The sequence below is a fragment of the Microcaecilia unicolor genome, chromosome 8 (assembly GCF_901765095.1).
Source record: "Microcaecilia unicolor chromosome 8, aMicUni1.1, whole genome shotgun sequence".
Lineage (NCBI taxonomy): Eukaryota > Metazoa > Chordata > Amphibia > Gymnophiona > Siphonopidae > Microcaecilia > Microcaecilia unicolor.
In genome coordinates this window covers 85,614,893-85,639,297 of record NC_044038.1, presented here as the reverse complement: position 1 = coordinate 85,639,297, position 24,405 = coordinate 85,614,893, and the positions used below count along the sequence as shown (strand labels likewise).

The following is a 24,405-nucleotide window of genomic DNA, read 5'->3' as shown; positions in this document are numbered from 1 at the left end:
CATGTCAAAGGCTTTGCTTAAATCCAAGTAGACAATATCTAGAATGTGTCAATCCAGTTCTCTGATCACTTAGTCCAAGGAATCAATCAGATGCTTTTGGCATAATTTTCCTTTGGTAAAACCTTATTGCTTCAGATCTTGTAAACTATTGGAGTCCAAAAAGTTCATTATCCTTTCCTAAGAGAGTCGTCTCCATTGCTTTTCCGACCACTGAAGTGAGGCTTACCGGCCTGTATGATAAAGGGACTTTTTATGAAGAGGGGACCACATCCACTCTTCTCCAATCTTGCCGAACCTTTCCTATTTCCAAGGATTTATTAAATAGATCTTTAAGAGGTCTTGTCAGAATCTCATAGTTCCCTCAATATCTTGGGATGGATCTCATCCAGCCTCATGGCTTCGTTCTCTTTCAGTGGCAGTGTGTCTCCTTCCTTCTTTTAGAGTGGATGAATAACCTAGTGATTAGAGCAGCAGATTGTGAACCAAAGAAACTAGGGTTGGAATACTACTGGCATTCCTTGTGTCCTTGGGCAAGTCACTCAACCCTCCATTGCCTCAGGTACAAACTTAGATTGTAAGCCCTCTGAGGGCAGGGAAATACCTACTATACCTGAATGTAACTTGCCTTGAATTGCAACTGGAAAGGCTTGCGCTAAATACTAAAAATTAAAAAAAAAAAAAAAAAGAATGAGAAAATCAAATTCATAACTTAAAAACTGAAGAGTTGATGGTGCTATATAGGGTTATTTATATTGTTTGTGTTCTGAAGAACTTACAGTAGGAACTTGGGAATGTTAAGAGAGTGCTTAGAGCAGGGCCTGTCCAATAATTAAACAAGACTAGGCAGTAGCTTAGTATAACAGCCTCTGGTAGGCAGCAAAGAGCAGCGACAATAAAAGCAAAACAGTAGATCCTGATAACCACACAAACTCAGAGAACCACCAATGCATACTTTTACTTGAAATTGAGGTGGTTAATTTTCAAGTACCCATTTATTTGTGTAATGACTTTTGGAAATTACCTTTATTTGTAGGGGAGTGGGTGTATGTATTGAACATACATGCATATGCAGACCAAAAAGCATCATTTCCTTGTCATCAATAGCAGATGAATCCATTAACTGATGGGTTGTAATCTGCCTACCAGCAGGTGGAGATAGAGAACAATGAAAGTACACAGTGATCCTGGACGTCCAGCCCCTTCTATCTTCAGTATATCTCTATCTCCCAGCAGGTGTGAACGTCGCTTTCTCAGCTCCTGGATTTCTGCCTGGGGTGGCTCCTGTGCTTTGCCAGTCGAGCCGGGGTGTAGGGCTGGTGGTGCCCACTTTAAAGGCATACTTGGTTTTCCCTGTCCCTGCCTTACCCCATTCCCCCTCCTCCCGGATTCCCTCTGTGGCTGCCTGCCTCCAACTTTCCTCACAGTATTAAAAAGAAAAAAAAAGAAGCTCGCTTTTAACAGCGCAGCAACTTCTGAGGCTTTCTCCTGCACTCCTGGAACTTTGCAGCCTGACCGGAGCTCGTTTGACTCGGTCTCCAGAGGTGTGGTGCCCAGCTCCTCCAGGGAGGTTCCCGCTGACAGCGTTCCTGTGGAGGGTAAGTTTTGGCGCAACGCCGCCATTTTGTTTCTATTTTCCGCCGAAGAAGGGCAATGGCTGCTGAAGCGGTTAAGCACTGCTCCCAATGTGGAAAACGCAGGACAGCAGCGGGGCTTTGCAGCACGTGCTGCTTAGACACTAATGCTGGCATGAGCATGGCTGGCGGTGATTCTTCCCATCCAACAGAGTTTGCAGCGGGTGCCATTTTGGTTGCGCCGCGTGACTCGACCCTCGCTGTGGCTGAGGAGTCTTGAGTACAGGGGGACGCCTCTCCTTGAGGTTTCTAGAGAGGCTCATGCCTCCATTTCCCCGAATATAGCATCGGATGGTCAGGGTGTGTTTTTTGCTCCTGAATTTGTGCTGCTGATGCATAGGGCCTTTATGTTAAAACAAGAGCCCTGCCTGAACCTTCTGAAAATTTTCTTGACCTGTATTGCCTCCAGGTTTTGAAAGCCCAGTGTCTGCTGGAGACTTTATCTCTTCCCCCGAGCTCTTGGCTGAGGCTAAACGCAGACGAGTGACCACACCGTCTGAGGGTGTTTCTCCGTCACCCCTTTCTCCCCCGTTGTCTGGTTTTGGGGATCCTGATGGGTCTGGCAGGCCTTCACGGACTGATGATGCAGAGGAGGGTAGCTGCTTGCCACAGGAGTTGGATAACCCTAAAGCGGTATGGATTTTCCACCACGACGAGCTGCCAACTCTCATTTCTGATGCCTTACAGGCCCTCAGTATTGACGATCCTGACGTGGCCACAGCCTCTTCTATTAACCCTAAGATGGCCAGTACTAGAAAGCCTTCTCGGGCTTTTCCGGAGCATGACTCCTTCCAAGAGCTTATTACAGCTCAATGGTCTGAACCTGATGGCCCCTTGAAAGTGGTTAGGGCTATGTGTCACTTTTACCCTGTGGGTGAATCCCACTTGTCCCTCTTTGGGATGCCTAAGGTGGACGTGTTGGTCACTGCGGTGACTAAGAAAACTACTCTTCCTGTGGAGGGTGGAGTCGCATTGAAGGTTATGCAGGACCGGTGGCTAGAATCCACCTTGAAGCAGTCCTTTGAAATCTTGGCCTTTTCCTTAAGGGCAGCTATTTGCAGTTCCTATGCAGCATGGGCTTGCCTTTCCTGGCTACAGCAGGCGGTCGAACATCCCACGGATGGAGCGGGTTCCCTCTCTGAGGTCGCCCCGCTTGTGGAGTCTGCCTTGGCCTTTTTGGCTGATGCCTTTTATGATCTGGTCAGAGCATCTGCTAAACAGATGTTTTTAGCTGTTTCTTCTCGCCGCCTTCTTTGGCTTCGTCATTGGGCGGCTGATATGGCCTCTAAACTAAAGCTGATGAGGTTACTCTTTCGGGGCCTCCTTTTATTTGTGGAGGAATTGGAGAAGATCGTCAAGGACCTAGGGGACTCTAAATCCCAACGGTTGCCTGAGGATAGGCCGAGGCCTTCTTCCAAGAGCCCTTCTTTTCCCCCCTCTTCCAGAACATGTTTTCGAGAAGCTCGAAGATACCACCCCGGGCGTTCGTTGGGGTTTTCACAACGTTCCCGCTTTCAGCAGAGGAACTCCTTTCGTACGGACAGGCGGTCTGCGACATCCGGTCAACGCCCAGGAGTTCAGGGGCGTCCTCCACAATGATGGGACGCTGGTCCACTCTTCGGTTCCTGCAGTAGGGGGTCGCCTCTCCCTCTTTCTCGGGGAGTGGACCAAGATTACTTCTGATCAATGGGTCCTGGACCTGATCAGAGAAGGTTACCGGTTGGAATTTGCTACTCCGGTTGGAGACGCCTTTTTAGAGCCCCGATGCGGCACTGCCGTCAAACGGGCAGCAATCGAGGAGACCTTGCAGTCACTACTGAAGCTCGGAGCGGTGGTTCCACTTCCTCCCGCCGAACACGGCTGCAGCCGCTACTCCATTTATTTTGTGGTGCCTTGAAAAGGCGGGGCTTTCAGACCGATCCTCGACTTATGCAGAGTCAACGAGGCCTTAAGAGTGCGACTCTTCCATATGGAAACCCTGCGCTCCATCATTGCGGCGGTACAGCCAGGGGAGTTTCTCACGTCTCTGGACCTCAAGGAAGCATATTTGCATAATCCTATCTGGCCCCCGCATCAGCAGTTCCTGCGGTTTGCGGTGTTGAGCCGACATTTCCAGCCTTGCCTTTTGGCCTGGCAACAGCACCTCGCACCTTTTCCAAGGTGCTTATCTCGATGACTGGTTCATCAGGGCAGATTCGGTGAACGAAAGCCGACTTGCCACAACCAGAGTTATAACATTTCTTCAGACTCTGGGCTGGGTGGTCAGTATGCCCAAAAGTCACCTGACCCCCTCTCAGTCTCTCGAGTATTTGGGGTTCCGGTTTGACACAGCCTCGGGGTTCGTCTTTCTCTCCGACAACAGGCGACTCAAGTTTCAGAATCAGGTCCGACTGCTCCTGCGGATGCCCCACCGTTGAGCTTCGGACTTTGTCCAGCTCCTGGGATCGATGACGGCCACCATAGAAGTGGTTCCTTGGGCGAGAGCACACATGAGACCCCTGCAACTTTCCCTGCTGAAGCAATGCGATTTCCCAGGAATACCAATGCAGGCTTCCGTGGCTCCCTGCAGCCCAGCGCAGCATGAATTGGTGGCTCTCCAACATCATGCTACGATGAGGGATGCCGCTGGCTCTCCCCTCTTGGCGCCTGGTGATAACGGATGCCAGGCTATCAGGCTGGGGAGCACATTGCCTGGGACACTATGCTCAGGGTCAGTGGACAACTGTGGAAGCGGGGTGGTCCATCAATCTCTTGGAGCTGAAAGCGATATTCCAAGCTCTTCTGGCCTTCCACAGGACTCTGGAGGGTTTCCCAGTCCGAGCTCTTTCAGACAACACGACAGTGGTGACCTACATCAATCATCAGGGCAACACTCTGTGCAGAGCCTTAGCCACGGAGGCGTTTGAGATTTTCAACTGGGCCGAGTGCCACCTGGAGCTGCTGTCCGTGGCTCTCATTGCCGGTCAAAGCAACGTGCAAGCCGATTTCCTCAGCAGGCATCAACTCAACCCGGCGGAATGGGAACTTGCCGAGGAAGTTTTTCCTCAGTTTTGTGCCAAATGGGGATTCCAGGATTGGATCTCATGGCATCAAGTGTAAACGCCAAAGTCCCTCTCTTCAGCAGAAGAAGAGACCCTCGCGCTGCAGGGTTGGATGCACTGGCTTAACCTTGGTCTTCGTGCCTCCTGTACGTGTTCCCTCCGTGGCCCTTGGTAGGGTGGGTTCTGCTTCCGATTTGTCTGCACCAAGGATTGGTGATTCTCATCGCCCCGGATTGGCCGAGGCGTCCGTGGTACGCGGACCTCAGGCGAATGCTGGTGGAGGCTTCGCTTCCTCTGCCTCTAGTCCCAACTTGTTTCATCAAGGTCCGGTGGCTATGGAAGATCCCTGCCGCTTTAGTCTTACGGCCTAGCTCTTGAAAGGGCGCAATTGAGACACGAGGGCTATTCTGACAAGGTCATTGCCACCCTCTTTCAGGCTCGCACGCGGTCCTCCCCTGCGGCCTATGCACGGATCTGGCGCAGCTTTGAGGCGTGGTGTGCTAAGAAGTCTATCACTCCAACTCTAGCTTCTGCCTCACAATTGTTGAACTTTTTACAGGACGGCTTACAGAAGGGCCTGGCTTACAATTCCCTTCGAGTTCAAGTAGTGGCGTTGGCTTGTTTCCGGGGGGAAGTCTCCGGCTTGTCCCTAGCTGCTCATCCGGATGTTGCCCGATTTTCTCAGAGGGGTGCTACATCTCCGTCCTCCCTTACGGTCGCCTTGTCCGTCTTGGAAACTGGGGCTTGTATTGAAAGCACTCCAGCAATCTTCTTTTGAGCCACTTAGCCGTGCTTCTGAGAAGGATGTGACTCTCAAGATAGTCTTTTTTAGTGGCAATGACGTCGGCACAAAGAGTGTCTGAACTGCAGGCTCTTTCCTGCCGGGATCCTTTTCTATGGTTCTCGAAGTCCGGTGTAACCGTCCGAACAGTGCCTTCCTTCCTGCCTAAGGTGGTTTCAGCTTTTCACCTTAACCAGCCCATTTTTCTGCCTTCCCTTCGTAAGGAAGACTTTCCGGAATCCTTTGGGCAGTGGCGCCTTTTGGATGTCCGCAGGGCTCTGTTACAGTATCTACAGATGTCAAATGAGTTCAGGAATTCTGACCATCTATTTGTTTTGTTGGCAGGTTCACGACACGGGTTTCCGGCGTCTAAAGCCTCTATGGCCCGTTGGCTTAAGGAAATCATTTTTTCTCCTTTCCTGCTTTCAGGTCGGTCTCCGCCTGAAGCGTTTAGAGCGCATTCCACGAGGGCGATGTCCTCTTCATGGGCTGAAACGGGTGTCTGAGATCTGACAAGAGATCTGTCGTGCGGCTTCCTGGGCTTCTCAGCTCTCCTTTGTGTGACATTACAGGCTGGATGTCGCAGCGCAACAGGACGCACAGTTTGGGGCGCAAGTTCTTGCTCGCGGGGTTGCATGTTCCCACCCTATTTTAGGGAGTGCTTTTGTACATCCCATCAGTTAATGGATTCATCTGCTGTTGATGACAAGGAAGGGAAAATTAGGTCCTTACCTAATAATTTTCTTTCCTTTAGTCACAGCAGATGATTCCATGATCCCTCCCTGTCTGACTTTGTTTTTGTACGGATGTTTTGTCTCATCAGGAGTGCGTGAAGACAAGCTCTCAGAAATGCTATATGCTGTTATATAGCAGGAGGTTGAGAAGGTCCCTCCTTTGCTTTGTTCTTGCTCCAGTTCAGGGAGCGTTTGTTTACTGTGAGGAAAGTTCATGTTATTTTGCCTTTCTTCTTTACTCTGCTTTGGAAATTTCATATACTGAAGGTAGAAGGGGCTGGACGTCCAGGATCACACTGTGTACTTTCAGTGTTCTCTATCTCCACCTGCTGGTAGGCGGATACAACCCATCAGTTGATGGATTCATCTGCTGTGACTAAAGGAAAGACAATTATCAGGTAAGGACCTAATTTTCCCATCTTGGGAAGAGGAAGGCAAATTAGGGACCTGAAAGGTAACAAATTTGGGGGAGGGGTGGTAAAGCTGAAGGGTTACCCTGGTTCATGGTCAAGCAGTTGACATAGGATTTGGAACCCTTATTTCTGCATAAAGTTAATTTACATAAATACCAGGGGAGAAAGGACGAGTCCATCAGTATTTCTGTGACTTTTTCTGTTGCAGAGTAAAGGTGGCATTCTCTCTAAAGCCTGTGACTACATCCGGGAGTTGCGCCAGACAAATCAGCGCATGCAGGAGACCTTTAAGGAAGCTGAACGACTGCAGATGGACAATGAGCTGTTACGGCAACAGGTAATAGATATACTTTGTGTGTATGTGGAAAAGAAATGTCACCACTACTATTTGCTTATGCTATATCTGCTCTGTTTTTTTTTTCCTTCCAGATTGAAGAATTAAAAAATGAAAATGCCCTGCTCCGTGCACAGTTACAGCAGCACGGTATTGAGATTGTAGGTGATGCAACTGGACAGTAACTCCCTCCTCCACTGACTTTCTTGCTTCAAAACCTGGGATATAAAAGTTCTAAAGACCCTCGCCTTCTCCACCTTCAGCAGTGCAAGGAGACCTTCTGTGATCCTTTTTTTTGTGAACTCCATATTGATTGCAAACATTGGGTGTATGCAAGAGAACAATTTTTTCATCTTTATGGAAAATCTCAGCCAATAGCCATGTTCGCTGTAGCCAACAGCTGGGCTCCTTGCCATGTATGATTATATTAAGGAACTGAATTTTTTTTTTATATATATATATATATAACATTTTTAGAAAGATGGGTTATTTTACATTCTCCTTTCCTTTTCTTCCCTTAAACCTAGAGTGGAAACAACCAATCACTGTGTTCCACACTGGCTAAAGCAGCAATTTGAATGACATGCATGACTACCACATAAAATACATTTAGTCTGTAGCTTCTGGCGTTTTGCTTGGCAGTGACTGGCTAATCACTTTGATTCCCCAGCCTCTCTGTTTTGTGCTTTAAGGAGAATGGTGTCTTAAGTTTTTCCCATTTTTGCAATGAAGCTATAATTTTAAGTTGAACTTGGTCTATGTTGGTATAGAGAGGTACATCAGTGTATATTGTAGCAAGCAGCTGTTACGAGGCATCTTTTTCCACCCTGCAAGGATTTGTTATTTACTTTTTTTTAAGAAAAAAAAGGAATGTAATCCTTTTCAGAGGCATGTGTATTAGTGCAGCAGGACAACAGCCTTGTATCTTCATGGCCCAAACTGTATTAGGCCATAGAAGCAGGATACAAGATGATTCTAGCTATTGGCAGACAATACTTGCGTAGTTTGATCACTTCCTAGGGGCTAAAACAAAAATATAAGTAAGTTGTGTTGCTTGTAGCATATATTGGTTACCCTGAGTTCAGTATCCTAAAGCAGTTGGGAATCTTTCAGAAACCAAGAGCAGAGTCTTTTGTTGTAACAGCAAATTCAATGCCGATATGGTCCTTTTGGCCCATCTAGTTCGCCTAATTGCTCCCTGCTGCTTGTGTCATAGCACACCTGGTTCCTTCCCTATTTGTTGTCGTATGCCCTATTGCTCTCTGTATCTGTCCCAGGCAGAATGCTGTGCTCTTCTAATTGTGATGTCAGCTGCATTAACACAGAGGTGTGTAACCTCACCATTAGCATCGTGTCATTATTTATTTTGTATATTTTTTATATAGATTGGGAAGGAACATTGCTGAAATGGTTGTATCCTAATATTCTTATTGCTCGAGATAGCCCTTGAAAAACCTATCATGTTTCTCTTCACCTTTTAAAATGTATTTTATTTCTTTGCAGTTATAAAAATTCCTCTTTTAAATGGAAATTAATTATAAAACTGCATTCCAGAAGATCAGAGTTGGTGATACAGCACAGTTTGACATATGTGGAAAATCAGCGCATGTGGAACAGACCATGTCAGCAATGGAAGTTTAGCTCATTATGGTGGTTGATTTTTAGCCAAACACACAAATTTCCTTTTTTCACTCGTTGAGCCATTGATTAGAATAATTGTGGCATCACAGTGTGATATCAGTTTAGAGAAGAACTATCTCACACTTCCTTAATTTAAGAATGCACTAATTGAATGTCTTCAAAAGAAATATAGCTGAAGAAAACTGGAAGTTTTGCTTCTTGCTGCTGTTTGGGTCTCCCTTAACTGTGGTCTGCCATGAGGGAAGGAAAGAAGGAAGCACAGAAAGAGGTTCAGATCCTCAGCATGAGAAGAAACTGGCATTTCATAGTTTCTTTGCAAGCTTCTCTCCCAGTATTTGATTAGGCTGTCGCATTTTTAGGGTTCAATCTGGCAAAAAAAAAAAAAAAGTTTTAAAGAAATGTATGTTCTCAATTATGTTGTACATATACTAGATAGAAGGTTGTCTGTAACACCCCACTCATATTAATCCAAAGCTGTTTTGTACAAATTTGCTTACAGTGCTTTTGATGTATTTTCCTAACTTTGATTTTAAGAAGCACATAAACCCTAAATTAGGTCTGGCAGCGATGTCTGCAGAAACTTCTGGCTGGAAATATCTGTTGACATTTCTGCAATTTTGTCTCTAAAGTTATTGGTGTATTCTAAGGTACTCTTCAAAGTATTCCTCTACTTCACTGGCATGCTTTTGCTTTATTAGGTGCTGGACAGCAGCAAAGGTTTTCACTTATCGGTGTCAGATAAAAGCTGCCAATCTAATTCTCAATATTTGATTTGCATACGTTAGATGCACAACAAAGTTGATAATTCAGATACAAGAATTGTGTCACAAATAGATTTTGCTTGTTATATCATTTTAAATGTGTGTGTGTGTAAGATGGGTCTCTTGTCAACTACTATAATTCATCTTGCTGTTTCCCCTCTTTCTTATGCTTCTGCAGCCACAGCATTAAAAGAAGCACAGTAACCGATCCAGGGAAGTAATACTTGCAGTGATATTCAGTTATCTGTCTTAACTATGCTGTTGCCAGTCAGAATTTTACAAATTAATGGCATTTCCATATCTGTAAAAGATCTTTTGCCTTCTGGTTTCTGTGTTCATCCCATAATACTGTGCAAAAGTAATCCTCATTCTGAGATTGTGTGCAGTAGCAGACAAATGCATAAAAATATGTGTTTAAATGCTTCTATTGTCACTGAAACTACAGAGTAGACCCTTTTGCACAATCCAATATGTCCTGCTAAGTGGGTGGAGATAATCTGTGTAGCCTGCTCTCAGAGAGGTTTGAGCTCTAGCCAGACTTTTATTGAAATCGTCCTCCTCCACTCTTTTTCCTTTCAGATTTGTACATTTTGAATAGGATGCAATCGGAGAAGAGCCTTGTAAGAAAATGAACTGGGTAGTGGACACTTAGAGTAGCATAATTAGTGTCAGTAGATAAGAACCTGTTGGCTTGCCCAGTTGCTCCTGCTTACCATGTCACTACAGGCCTTGCTCTTTTCTTGTCTTATCTGTACCTTGTGCTTATTGCTTCTGTTTCTTTTCCAGAAATATTTGAATTATGTCACAGTTTTGTTTGCTAGCAATTTTGCTGGTAGGAGAGGGCGGGTATCCATGTTTCTCAGCTGAGAAGGGTTTTCTGTGAATCTCTCTTCTTGATTATGGAGACCACTCAAACCCTGTTATTAAACACAGTATTTCCAGCATGCATACTGTCTATCAGGATTTGAATAGTGGTAGGTGACTGTCAGCACTTCCAAGTTATCTAGGTAGAGAGTATTGCAGTTTCAATGTGAGGGTGTTAACACGTTTCAAACTTAAAACTGCAGAGTTAAATTGAGGATTTTTAAGTTCTTCGAGGGCAAAAAGGATAGCAAGGCCACAGAACTGGGTGATGTATTACATAGGCCACAACATTTCAAAATGATTGGAGGTGGCAAATATAATACCAGTTAAGCCTCCCTGGATACGGTGAAGGAGCTTCTTCAATATTGGGGGTGCTTGATACCCACTGGCACCCACAGAGCTGGCTCCTGTGATGGCATCCAACAGAGCATATACAGGAAAAAGAATTTCCAAGAAAAGATCTAGAAGCTTTTGAGAGAGATTACTGCATGTGTACGTGACTTCCCACCCCATTTGTTTGTGTGTCAATCTCATTCTTTCTTTATTCACAGAAGCCGGTAAAATGTATCTGTTCTTTCAGGAAATACATAATTTGTTATTTTGTTTTAATTTATACTTGTCGCCCATGGACATCTTTTCCTTAGGTTTACAGCCATTAATTTTTATTGTGTTTACGTAGTTCACTGCTTTTTGGATACTTGGCATCCTGTTCCTCCTCCTCCACCCCCCCCCCCCCCCAAAAAAAAAAAAAAAAGAAAAACTGAGTGATTTGATTTCACAGCAGCTGTATTTTTCAGTCTTTAACATATAACACTACCTCTCCACTAATATGATCCACCCTGCTAGTACAATATAATTTGTACCCTGGTATGGTAAGTACATAAGTATTGCCATATTGGGAAAGACCAAAGGTCCATCGAGCCCAGCATCCTGTTTCCAACAGTAGCCAATCCAGGTCACAAATACCCAGCAAGATCCCCAAAATGTACAAAACATTTTATACTGCTTATCCCAGAAATAGTGGATTTTCTCTAAGTCCATTTATTAACGGTCTGTGGACTTGTCCCATCTTCCTTCCATGAGGTTGAAGAGATGCGTATTTCATCTATCTTCATTTAGTGCAATATATTCTAACTCCCATCATATTTTTTTAGGCTTCTAGCATTTGCATACAGGCACTTCAAACAGTGCATTTTATTCTTATTAACAACTTGCTTAGCAGTTGATGGTGATAAATTAGTCTTTCATGTCTGTCCTTTATTTAAGGGCACCTGGTTTGCTATGGCCTTTATTGCAGCCTCACTATTGGGATGCCCCTGTCTTCCTGTTTTAGTAATATCTTCAAAGATGCTTGATCTCAACCATGCACTTTTGAATTACTTTCTGCCTTCCCCCAGTTTCTAGTTTCAAAGCTGATCTATCTCCTTTTTAAATGTTGATGCCAGTAACCTGCTTCCCCAGAAAGTTGCCCAGTTCCTAAAAAATCTAAACCCCTCCTCCCACTACCATTGTCTTGTCAACGCATTGAGACTCTGGAGCTCTGCCTGCCTCTTGCGTTCTGTGTGTGGACCGGAGAGCACTTCTGAAATTGCTACCCTAGAGGTTCTGGATTTCAAATTTCTACCTAAGAGCCTAAAAAAGAGCCCCAAGTGATTCTTAATAAGTGTAAGTGGTGCAGCTTCATAATCACAGTTTGTGCTTGCAATGCTTTAGACTTGATCATGAATCCTCTCAGGAATATTTGTGTTCTTAAATTACTGAAAGAAATTTGTAATTGTGTGTTTAATAGGTCACTTATTATACCATGTTACCTAACAAAAGACCTAAGCGGTGTATAGACTAAAAGCCACACAATAAAAGAATGCTGTTAAGCCAAATAAGCATACTAAGGAACACACACATATATCATCAGAGCCAAGGTGCAAGGAGCCAAAAGCTTCCATTAAAAAAAAAAAATTAAGAGCTGTGAGAAAAGATCTTCGGCATCTTTGATCAATCCGTTAGCACTGGTGCTGAGGGTAACAGAAGCAATGCTGAGGATACATCGCTCTTCACGTTAAATAGTAACTGAGGCAATCAAGAATGAATAGCAACCAATTCCACACAAAGGATTCATCATTTTTGTTGACACCTGGGGCCACAGATGTCAGATGGAGGCCCAGAGCATTGATATTGAGCCTCAAGGTACCGTTGGCTTGCTATATCCTCAGTACATTCCTGAATGGAGGACTGCTCATCATCAATGTCATAGAGGTTGCTCCAGCCTCTAAGTACCCCAGACCAGACCTCTGATACCTTTTGGGTGACTCAAAAGGACTTTGCCTCAACTGCAACACCCTCTTCAACATTGGCATCAGTAGTCTTCGATGAGAAGATGAATAGGAGGCTTGATATATGGTTTGCTCAATTACTAGCTTGACATGATGCCTCAGCTTTGACATTGATATCAATGCATAGAATTCTACAGCTAGACCTTGAGCTTCATGCTCTGAATTAACAACACTGGGACCTTTTGGAGTGTGTGTCAACTTTCCCATGGTTCATCTCCCATGCATTGAGTGAGGATACTTGCCAGAAACATCAGCGTACATAGCAAGCTACACTGCCACAGTCGAGGACTGCCCTTGCAGAGGCCTTGATCTCTAGCCAGTTGTGGAGATCTCCATTAGAGTATGTAATGGGTAGGGTATTTGATATGCTGCCTTTCTGTAGTACCATCAAAGCTCACTTCAGGGATCTTGAATATGAGCCTATACAGCCCTCAGATCCCTCTCCTCCACACAAAAGGAGACAGCCTCTTCCAGAAGATCTCTCCTTTTTTTTTTTTCCTGACTCAAAAGGAAAAACATCAAATGTTTTGCTGATAAAGTCAGACATGTAGGAGGACCAAAGGCAGAAATGTTCAAAAGCCTCCATTCCTTGCCCAGAGGAAGGTGTGTTGGTGCTCTTTCTCAAGAGCCAGAAGGATGTACAAGTGAGAACATGGGGTAGCATCCTCCCCCCATCTGTTCACTCTGTTAATTAGAGAGCAGACTCTATGTATAGAGGGCTCCTGGTTACAAGAAGCAAAAACTTCCACACCATTTGGGTGGTCAAATCCTCAAAAGGGCCAAATGTTTCAAATTCTACTAATTGGTATAGGGAGAGATGCTTTGATTTAGGATTGTAGTGGGAGAAGAAAATTTATGAATGCTGTGCTCCATTCCTGCATCACTACTTACCCAGCCCTTCATAGACCACTATATGCAAAACACTTTATGTAAGATTGAGGAGTTAATAATTTGTTCTTAGGGAGAGAATCTACTCACTTCCAGTTAGGAGTGGGCAAAGGAAATGGGTGTGGAAAGCACATGGTCAGGTTGCTGTTTGATGATTTCAAAATGACTTTGAAAGTTGCCATTGGAGCTTGCAAATTCTCATGGTTGTGAGGTTCAGACCTATGTGAGGAAAGGATCACTGACATCTCATTGTAAGGGAAAGAAGCTCTTCGGAGACAAGGTCAAGGAAGTAGCTGCTCTTATTAAAAAGCACTTGAAACACTTGAGTCCTGCTCCACCTCTGACCCACCTTCCAGGAGGTATACAAATGGTTGAGGGGGGGAGGGCAAAGGAGAGCCTACTACTCTCGGAAGCATAAGTATTCTCCTCCCTTATGTTCCAGGCAAAAGCAACAACAATCTCGCTCTTTTTTTTTTTTTTTTTCAGACAGTAGGGTGCATTGTGCAGCAAGGAAGCTAGAAATACTAGGCTTATTTGAAATTACCATATTGCTCATGGAGAACATCAGTGCTCTCTTCCCTCTAAAAGACAAATGTACAGTGAAACCTTGGTTTTCGTTGACGTCTGTTTCGGATTTCGTTGATTTTTTTCGACTAGAAATTTGTCTCGGTTTTCGTCGGTTGCTTCGGATTTCGTCGAAAAAGAAGAACATCCGTCTCCCAATTTGTATCGGAAGATGGATGTCCTTCTCCCGATTTTGGGCGTCCTCGTTAATTGCCTCAGTTTTCGTCGGTTTCGGATTTCGCCGATTGTTTTCAGACGGATTATCGACGAAAACCGAGGTTTCACTGTAGTTGAACCCGTTCCACCAAGAAAAAAATAGTGAGGATTTTACTTTTAAGTATTTTCTGGGGCATAAGGAAATAGGCCTGCTGTCCCTTTAGACTTAATGGCCTTGAATAAGTTTCTGGTTTGGATGAAGTTGAAGATTTTCTTTTGGCACCTTAATTCTCCCCCTTTTCCAAAAAGAGATTGGTTATATTCTCTGATCTGAAGGATACATTTTACTGATAGAGATCCATCCTAGTAACTGGAATTTTGTGGAGTTGTAGGGAATCATTACTGCCAGAATCATAGTTTGCTCTGTAGCCTGGTATCAGCTCAGTACATGTTTGAGGTGTCTAGCCTTGGTGGCTGCATACAGGGAGTGCATGTCTGGCTGATTGGTTGAGAAAGGAGCTCAACAGATTCATTCAAATAACCAGCTGTGTCCTGAAGTCATTAGGAAAGGATCACCATCTTGATTTTTCCATTGGTCAGGAGATTGATAGGTCACCAGTCATCAGCATGGGCAGTTTAAGGTTATTGGGCCAAATCACCTTAACAATACAAATAACTCCCTTGGCATGTCTTAGAATAAGACAGGCCCAATGGATCTTGAGCTCTTAGACCATTCAGATAATACAGGACATAGCTTGGATCACATAACCTCTCAGGGACCCTTTATCCCTAACGCATGGATCAATTCTATTTGGAAAAGAAATATTCTTTCTGTACAAATTTTCCTTATCCTAGATGTATCCAAACTGAGCTGAGGGAACATATTAGTGAAATTATGATGGGGTAGGTAGATGCAGTAGATTTTATGTTTTTAAGTTTATTGGATTTGTTTTTATGATCAATTGTGAATTCTTCCTTGATCGCTCAGTTTGGGTCAGAGAGGATAGTATATAAGATTTTATAAATAAATATAAATGGACTTCAAATTAGGGCCTTTGGTCCATTCAAGAAAATCAAATAAATTTCCTGAAATTTAGAGGAGTATCGAATGTTATAAAAGCGTTCAGAAATCGGTTGACCAGTAAAATAATCTTGGTCCAGATGGACAGCCAAATAGCCATGAACTGCATAAGCAAGCATGGAGGAACTGGGTCTTGTGGTAGGAGGCTGTTGGGATATGGAACCTAGGCCATGTCTCAGGATAATTTCCAGAACTACTTGAAAAGAAAGGCAGTGTACTAGTAAACAAGTTGAGCCATGTACTCTGACCCCACTTGTGATCTCTGACCTCAGGATTAGTGAAGAGTTTTGCAAGTGAATCACAGCCATGGTGGAACTGTATCTCCTCTCAACAGAAAGCAATTCTGCTTTGGAATAGGGGCTAATGGCAAACTAGCCACAGATACTGTTATCCTGAACTGGGGGAGGGTCTTCCATATATGTATTCCATTCATAGTGAAGACTTTCCTAAAGCTCCAGACAGAATCAGGGGGCTATGAGTCTCATAGCTGCCTATTGGTAAAACAGGATGTGATTCCCTTTTCCTTCAGGACTTTACCTATACCTATAGAAGCCAATTAGACCATGGTATTCTCCAACAGTGATCATGCAGGCTTGGGGGACAATGTAGCATCCCTATATCAGGGCCATGGACTTACCAGTTTAGATGTCAAGAGGGTAACTGTGGCTGCCCTAAATCTGCCTGACTGTGAATGTTGGATCCTTCTAGACACTCCTGTAGATGGTCTTCTGCTTTGGTGCAATGGATAGACCCTAGATTCTTGCCCTTCTGTTCCTCACAAAATGTGCTTGAATACCTTGTGAATCTCTGAGTTAGATTTAAAGTAATTCAGTTAAGGTTTATTTTTGTGTCATAAGTGCTTATCATCATCATATAGAATGTAAGCACATCAAGCTACCTGCTATGTCTTTGGACCTCAGCGTTGTTCTAACACAGCTGGTGAAATTTCTCATCAAGTCACTGGATTCCTGACCTGGAAGATCTTATGTTTTGTTGGAAATCACTTCAGCATGCATAATTAGTATTTTACAGTCCCCAGTGACTGAGTCACCATATATCAAAATTTTTTATAGTGGTTTTACACACCCATCTAAAGTTCCTTATCAAGGTGGTATCAGCCTTCCAACATTTTTCCTAAGACAAAACCCCACAATAATGAACACATCTTACACACTTTGGATTGCAAATGCATCTTTTTCTTCTACAAGTAGTGAAGCCCTTATGCCTACCGATCTTTTATTTTATTTTGATTCCAAAAGTCTGGGGCTGCCTTTACCAAGCATACACTATTAAATTGGCTAGCAGGCTGTGTTTTACTTGACTTTACAGGTTCATGTCAGTGGCTCATTTTGTCAAAGCTGTGGCTGCATTGTTAACCCACTTAAGGTCAGTTTCTCTGGAGGAGATCTACAAAGCTGTGATACGGACATTCGTAAACCATTTTTTGGAAAGGGACTTTGAACAAGAGAATAGACTTTGTCAGTTGGTCCTCTAGTTTAGAATCCATCTCCATCCTTCCAAGGGCCTATTTTCTTCATTTCCAGGTTACCCTCATTAAAAAAAAGGAGGGGGGGAGACATAAAGCTAGAAAATGTTCATTGCCACCTGAAGTTTTTGCCAGTGCCTTTCACTTTATCCCCCATTTTGTATCGAAGGCAACCTGCAGCTAGGAAGCTCCCGTTCTGAGGACTTGCTCCAGCTTTTCTTTGGAGACAACAAAGTTAGTAATTTGTCCATAGGAATTACCGGCTACGAAGGATACAATTCCTTGCATACTCTTCCACCTCCCTTAGGCATTTTTTCCTAAAACCAATTATTGGAATTACTAAGGAGGTGTGATGACACAAAGTAGGTAATCCTGCACATGTGCAGTAGTGCCAATCAAAAACTTCCAGATCTATCCTGTGTTGGTGCTTTTCCTGGTCAGGCTCTGTAGGATGTCACTGATTGTGAGGATATGTATCATGTTGTGCAAGAACACCCGCTACAGGTAAGTAACTTGATTGTCACTGTAGCACTTATCTTGTTTTGTTGTACCTTCTGCAAGATTTTTGTAACTTGTGTGTTAGCAAAAGAGGGGCTTCTGTGTTCCCTGTGTTTTTTATAGCAACACCATGGCACTTGTACTTACATCTTAGTCACATTCAAATGAGACTGCAGTCTTCCACCCCACTCTGGTTTGTTGTCCAGCTGATTCTTTTGCTGCCAGGTTTCTCAGGACTAGGGAAACAAATGTGTGTATATATATATGTGTGTGTGTCTAGATACTTTAAAAATAATTGAAAATCCAATTTAAATGTGGTTACTAGTCCAGGTTTCAAATTTGTAGCCTCACCTGTATCATACATTGTGAGCTGCAGTTAGCTGAACAGTAATAACCAGCCAAGTGGACACCAGTATTTGATGTATTATGCAGCTTGAACGAACTCAAAAGTGTGGGGGGGAAAAAAAGTCAAAATAATTTTCAGAACTTTGATTTGAAAAGAATGAGTTCCACTTAAGTGGCAAGCCAGCTTTTTAAGTGCTTCCCTGTGCAAGGAAATCACCTACTCATTTGAAGTTTTTTTTTTTTTTGTTTTTTTTTTTGGGGGGGGGGGGGGGGTTTGTTTGTTTGGGCAAAAGAAATGTCATATTTAAAAAAGAATGCACTTTTCAGCCATTAAGGGGGAACGATAAGTGGACTTACATGTAGAAATATGTACCTAAAATCAACAACAGTTGAGAAATAAAAATTGCATATATCAAAAGTAAGAGTAAAGTGTTAGCTGAACATTGTAACCATGTTATAACAGCAACAGCTGAAATCCATCTGGGTTTGTATAAACTAGTAAATATTGATTGAAGAGAGAATAAAAAGCTAATGTGCTATAAAATTACTGTTTTTTAAGAAAATAAAATAAATTTAAAAAAAATAAAAGTTTAATATATACATGTACTTTTTTGTGTGCCTGACAAAAACAATCTTTTGGTTCTTCTCCTTTATTAGACATAATTTTTTTCTTTTTCTCTCCAGCTCCCTCCCCCCCCCCCCCCCCCCCCCCTTTGACCCTCTTGTTTTCAAGAAGGAAGTTTTTCTTTTCATTTTTACAGGGATAGTGTAGCATGTGTCTTTCTAAGAGGGAAACCAATTCTTATATAGCCAACTTTTCTGTGTTTAGAGAGTGCTGACTACTGAAGTATTGAGTTTTACTGTTTTATTCTCTCTCAAGGTTTTGTCATAAGTTTACATAGGTGTTTTTGCTAGTGCCATTTTAGATTTTGTCAAGCTTTGCTTCTCCATTTTATTATGCCACACTATCACCAGAACTCCCTGTTTGTTCCAAAGCACTGTGATATTACACTGTCTCCGGGATTTCCTACTACCTCTTAGGCTTTGTGGTATCACTAGCCCCAGGACGCCCTTCTTATTTCTGTGATGTTATTGTTTAAACATAGATCTTGTCAGCAGGGGAAAAAAACAGTAAGGCCTATCTAGTCTGTCCATCCATATGAGCAGTTTGTTTCTACAGTCCTTTATCTCCCTCAGTTCCTCTGCTATCCTGTACTTTTCTTGATGTTAGGAGTAGAGAAGTACCTAATGGTTAGTGCAGTGGGCTGAGAACTGGGATCATTTTCCGCTGTGCCTCCTGAGCAAGTCAGTCAACCCCTCATTATCCCAGGTACAAAACATTGTGAGCCCACTAGGGACAGAGAAAGTACCTGCATATAATAAGTGTAAACCACTTTGTACCACAGGCAGCATTTCCAAATCATGACTCTTTACCCTCGATGCTATCCTTGCCTCCATTGGGGGGGGGGGGGGGTCAATGCATTTGGCACCCTTTCTGTAAATAATTTTCTCCAAGGACAAACGACATCATTTCTCACATATGGGTGAGTCATCTGACGGAGCCCAGCATACACCAATCTTCCAGCTTCTTGCCCACCACCTGGGACTAGTCATTTTCTTATTCATGGATCAGGGCAGATGCACTTCTCTTTCTCTCCACAGCTTATGACTGTGCATGTGCAGTAATTCCTCCAGAAGCTTCAAGAAGAAGTTGGGAGATTGGTCTGTGCTAGACTCCATCAGTGTCTGTACCAAGAGAGTAGTTCCTCCTCCAGTGATTTGGTGCCATCACACCAGCCTCATCAAGGTTGGAATCAGGCTTCTGATTCGGCCCCAATACCTTCTGTGGACCTGACTGCATGGACTGAGCCCCCACCTTTACCACTGCTATCATTATTGGCTGAAAGATGTTTTTTCTCTAAAAAAAAAATATATATATATATATATATATATATATATATATATATATATATATATATATCTAAGTTGCAATTTTCAACACCCTGAGTTTAGATGTTTTGCTCCACACTGTGCCCAAGTTTCAAGGGTGGCACATTTGTGTGTGGGGGGGGTTATGAGTGTCACCAAAACAAACATTTTTCTGCGATAATGGAGCAAAATGATCACGAGGGATTAAGGCATAAACCCCCCCCCCCCTTATTCTCTCAGTGGTCATTGACCCCCCCAGCCCCCTAAGGTGTGACAGTACATATGAGGTTCAATGACAGCTTCAGATATGATGTCCAGCCCTATTACAGTAGCAAGCAGGTCCCTGGAGAAGCCTAGTGGTCGGTGCAGTGGACTTGAAAAGAGGACCCAGGCCCATATACCACTCTTAACTGGTACACTTGTGAAAAGTGTAAGCCCTCTAAATCCCACCAAAAACCTACTATCCCTACAAAGAGGTGACACCAGGCATAAGTACTGTTATAGTGGTGTACAGCTGGGTACAGTAGGTTTTATGGTGGGCTAACCATTAGAGAATGACACGGGGACAAAGTTTGTCCCTGTGGGTTCTGTCTCTGTCCCCATCCCCGTGGGCTCATCTGCAGAATCCTCAAACACTTATGATTTTATATTTAAATCTTTTTATTAAAGTATAAAAGGAACAGTATGCTGTGCAATTGTGTATAAATTACAAATGGAAAACAATAACAATGAGCAGCTATAATAGCCCTCCTTTTTACCACCACCCTTTACCCTTCCAACCCCAACAATAGCTGACTTCTACTACACCATGGAATCTTAATTCACACTTAAAATGTCCAGGGTTATAAAATACAACCTATTCTGTATGCCCTAGAGGGGAAAAATATGCCCTATGAAGCACTGTTATGATTTTTTAATCTGTGGATGAGTAAGAAGTCATCAACAATCTCAGGATTCAGTCTAGCTCTCCTGTCTTCCATAGTCCTTCCTGCAGTAGAAGATGTGCTGGTAGCAGGATGTACAGGATCCCCCATGCAAATTTTGCTAGTTGTGGCCAGCTTGCTTGTTTTTCCAAAATATCGTCATCTGCATCACTTAAACATAAATAACAGTCCAGTTCATTAACAGTAGAAAATGACACGGGGACAAAGTTTGTCCCCATCCCCATGGGCTCTGTCTTCATCCCCACCCTGTCCCTGTGGAATCTGTCCCCATCTGCACCCCGTCCCTGCGAGTTCTGTCATCCCCGTGGTTACTGCAGGTCCCTGTCCCCATGTCATTATTCACCATATAGTATGATGGGGGTAACAGTGAGATGTGTACCTGGGACTGCAGTGCCCACTAGGGTGCCCCACTGCTCTGCTGGGTTGTCTATGTGGCCAATCTAGTAAGAATGCTGCCCCCCCCCCCCCCCCAATACATCCCATTGGCTTGTTTTGTGGGTTTTTACCTTGGACTTTTTTTTCTTCAAAAATGATCCTAAAAGATAGACGCATTGAGCACAAAAGAGTTTAGTAAATGGCTATCCCAAGGACAAGCAGGCCATTAATTCTCACAAATAGGTAACGCAATCCTGTGTTGCCCGGTTTGAAGCGTCTAAACAAGTTTTACAAAGCTTTGTGGAGCGTAAGACATGCTCCATCACGTATGTGCAAGTCGATGCCCGCCCATTGCAAGAGTGTGGTTACCACAGTTGATTTTCTACCACAATGAGGGAACGATGCGTATGTGGTCTACTCACTGCTCGTCTGGAAGAGCTTCTTTCTTTCCCTTTGGCAATTTTTTAAATGCAAGTTTTTGCTGTGCCTATTTTCAAGTTTCGCTTCCTTCTTCCCATACTCTTAGTTTTATTTTTTGCCAAGTTTTATGTTTTCTTTGTTTTCTCGTGTCTTAGGCCACTTTTAGATCTTGACTTCGGCTGGGTTTTCCTCTTGCCTTTTTTCTGGTGCCTTGCTTCTTTTTTCAGGCACCATCACGTCTTTTGATTTGGCTGCAGACATTTTTCCGTCCATGTCCAGTGGCTTTAAGTGCTGTACCCGGTGCAATCGAACCATCTCTGAAAAATACACCCATTCTTCAGTGTTTAGGGCCCGACCATAGCCCTACTGTGTCCTTTGTCTTCAGATGAAGAAGAGGATTCGGGTATCCAGAGAGGCTCAATGTGAAATGAGTTTTGGAGCCAGGTCCAAGTCCTCAACGTCAAGGTCAGCGACGGGATCAACATTGAAAACTGCATCGGCCCACATGACTTCTAGACCTGTAGACACTGGGAGCAGTAGTGTGTTAAGAGTGTTTTCATCTGCCTTGATGCTGACTGCTGGACAGGACCCCTGGGACCGGCCTGTGTTGGACCTGACCCCAAGGCGATGTGAGGATTCAATGTCATTCTCATCTGCACCAATGAGCCTTGATGCCGAGCTTCAGGCGAAGGCCAAGAAGCATCAGCATCGGTCATCCTTGACGCATGGTGCTGGGAGCTCCGGGGCATCGAGGGATTTAGTACCCGAGAAGTGTCTGCGTCGGGAGGATTGTTCCTTCTCTGTTCAGGAGGTGCTGCTGTATTGGACCCCTAGCAGCCAGGACCCGACGCCTGTCATATCTCAGCCTGTCTCGGAGCCGGCACCCCAGTCTTTCCTGGTGTTGGCCCTCAAGCATATCCAAGCCTTCCTCCCTGAGCTGCTAGATTGCCTACTGCAATGCTGTGCATTGGTATCGGGGGTGCTTGCACCTACCCTGCAGCCCCACTTGGCCCTCAGCCTGTCGTGTGGCCTCTGATGCCAGCGCCTCATGCGGTCCTGGTGTCGACTGCCATACCAAGCAAGTTTTCCCTCAACATCAGTGGAAGAAGCTGTGCTGGAGTCGAGGTGGGAGCCAACTCGTTGACACCCCTGTCGAGGAAGTGGCTTCTCAAAGTCGAGGCAGGCTCTGTCTCAGCCCTCCCACGAGGAGTTTCTGACTGACACCAATGAGGAACACTCATGGGAGTCAGAGGAGAATCCAAGGTAATTTTCAGAGGATGTTTCCTATGGCATCCCCTCTGAACCATCCCCACCACTGGAAAGGAGAAGGTCTCCTCCAGAGAGCCTTTCCTTCCCCTCTTTTGTGAAGGAAATGGCAGAAGCTATTCCATTTCGTTTGGAGGTGTACGAGCCCAGGGCTATGTTGCTCGAGGTCCTGGACTACGAGTCTCCTAGGGAGGCAGTGACTGTCCCTCTCCACAAGGTACTCAAGGAAGTCCTCGAACGGAATTGGGAGTCCCCACTGTCCGGGCCCTGTCCTGCCCAAGAAGATCGACATAATGTTCTGGATCCACAGCACACCTGGTTTTGATTGGCCCAAGTTGCCTCACAATTCCATGGTGGTGGAATCGGCTCTCAAGAGAGCCAGGAGCTCTAGAGAATATGCCTCGGTGCACCCAGGCAGAGAATCTAGGACCTTGGACTCTTTTGAGAGGAAGATGTTCCAGGCCTCAATGCTTGCAACCCATATACAATCTTACCAGCTGTTTATGAGCGTGTACTTGTAGGACTCTGTTCGCAAGGTGCTAGACTTGGCAGACTCGTGGGATTTGCATTCCAAGACGTATGAAGAGAGGCTTGCTGACCTGAACATGTACACCCTGGAGGAAAGGAGGAACAGGGGTGATATGATACAGACGTTCAAATATTTGAAAGGTATTAATCCGCAAGCGAATCTTTTCCAGAGATGGGAAGGCAGTAGAACAAGAGGACATGAAATGAGATTGAAGGGGGGCAGACTCAGGAAAGATGTCAGGAAGTATTTTTTCACGGAGAGGGAGGTGGACGCTTGGAATGCCCTCCTACGGGAGGTGGTGGAGATGAAAACGGTAACGGAGTTCAAACATGCGTGGGATATGCATAGAGGAATCCTGTGCAGAAGGAATGGATCCTCAGAAGCTTAGCTGAAATTGGGTGGCGGAGCAGGTGGGGGGAAGAGGGGTTGGTGGTTGGGAGGCGAGGATAGGGGAGGGCAGACTTATACGGTCTGTACCAGAGCCGGTGATGGGAGGTGGGACTGGTGGTTGGGAGGCAGGAAATACTGCTGGGCAGACGTATATGGTCTGTGCCCTGAAAAGGACAGGTACAAATTCAAGGTAAGGTATACACATATGAGTTTGTCTTGGGCAGACTAGATGGACCATGCAGGTCTTTTTCTGCCGTCATCTACTATGACTCTCTCCCACTGGAGCAGGCCGAGTTGGTACGCCAGTTGGCCAAGCAACAGAAGGTGTGTCGTAAATTTTTGGCCAGGGGTGCCTATGACACTCTCATGGCTGCGTGTTTCTGACTTGGAACAATCAGTTCAGCAGAGGTTAGTGGATGCCACTTGCCAGGGGGATAATCTTTTTGGAGAGAAAGTTGAGGAGGTCTCTGACCAAATCAAAAAGCACACTACCATCTCTTTTCCCGCCAGGCACCTGCATCAGCTTCCTCATCTAGGAGGTCTTTTGGCTAGTTGCCTACTACTCCCAGAGATGTAGGTATGCCTCTTCTTCTTGCCAGTCTGTTTAGGCTCAACCCCAGTATGCTCGTTCTCATCAACAGCATGCTCCTAAGGCCACTGCTGCTCCCCAGCCTAAGCAAGGAGCGAGCTTTTGACTGGCTTCAGCGGGGCTTAGCCTCAGTCAAAGAGTCTGTACCAGGTGGGGGGGGGGGGGAGGCTGAAGTTTTTCTATGAAAGGTGGCCCCTTGGAACCTCCGACCGGTGGGTTCTTCAAATAGTCCGCCTTGGATATGCCCTAAATTAGCTTCAGACACCTCCAAATTGCCCACCAAGGGCTCATTCAACTCTCAGCACAAGCAGGTGTTGCAGAGGAAGGGTAGGGATTCAATTCCAGGTACTTTCTTGTGCAAAAGAAGACAGAGAGGATGCATCCCATCCTAGACCAAGGGCCCTGAACAAATTCC

The 24,405-nt window shown here is 44.6% G+C and overlaps 1 protein-coding gene across 2 annotated transcripts in view; it reads left to right on the top strand.

The window, feature by feature from the left end:
- USF2 (upstream transcription factor 2, c-fos interacting) overlaps window positions 1-8,945 on the top strand; it is a 344,237-nt gene extending 335,292 nt beyond the window's left edge. For both annotated transcript variants that reach the window (XM_030212692.1, XM_030212691.1), the window contains exons 9-10: window positions 6,809-6,937; window positions 7,030-8,945. In XM_030212692.1, coding sequence (XP_030068552.1) covers window positions 6,809-6,937; window positions 7,030-7,119 — 219 coding nt within the window. In that variant the 3' untranslated portion in view covers window positions 7,120-8,945. The remainder of the gene's footprint in view (window positions 1-6,808; window positions 6,938-7,029) is intronic.
- Window positions 8,946-24,405: the final 15,460 nt, after the last annotated feature.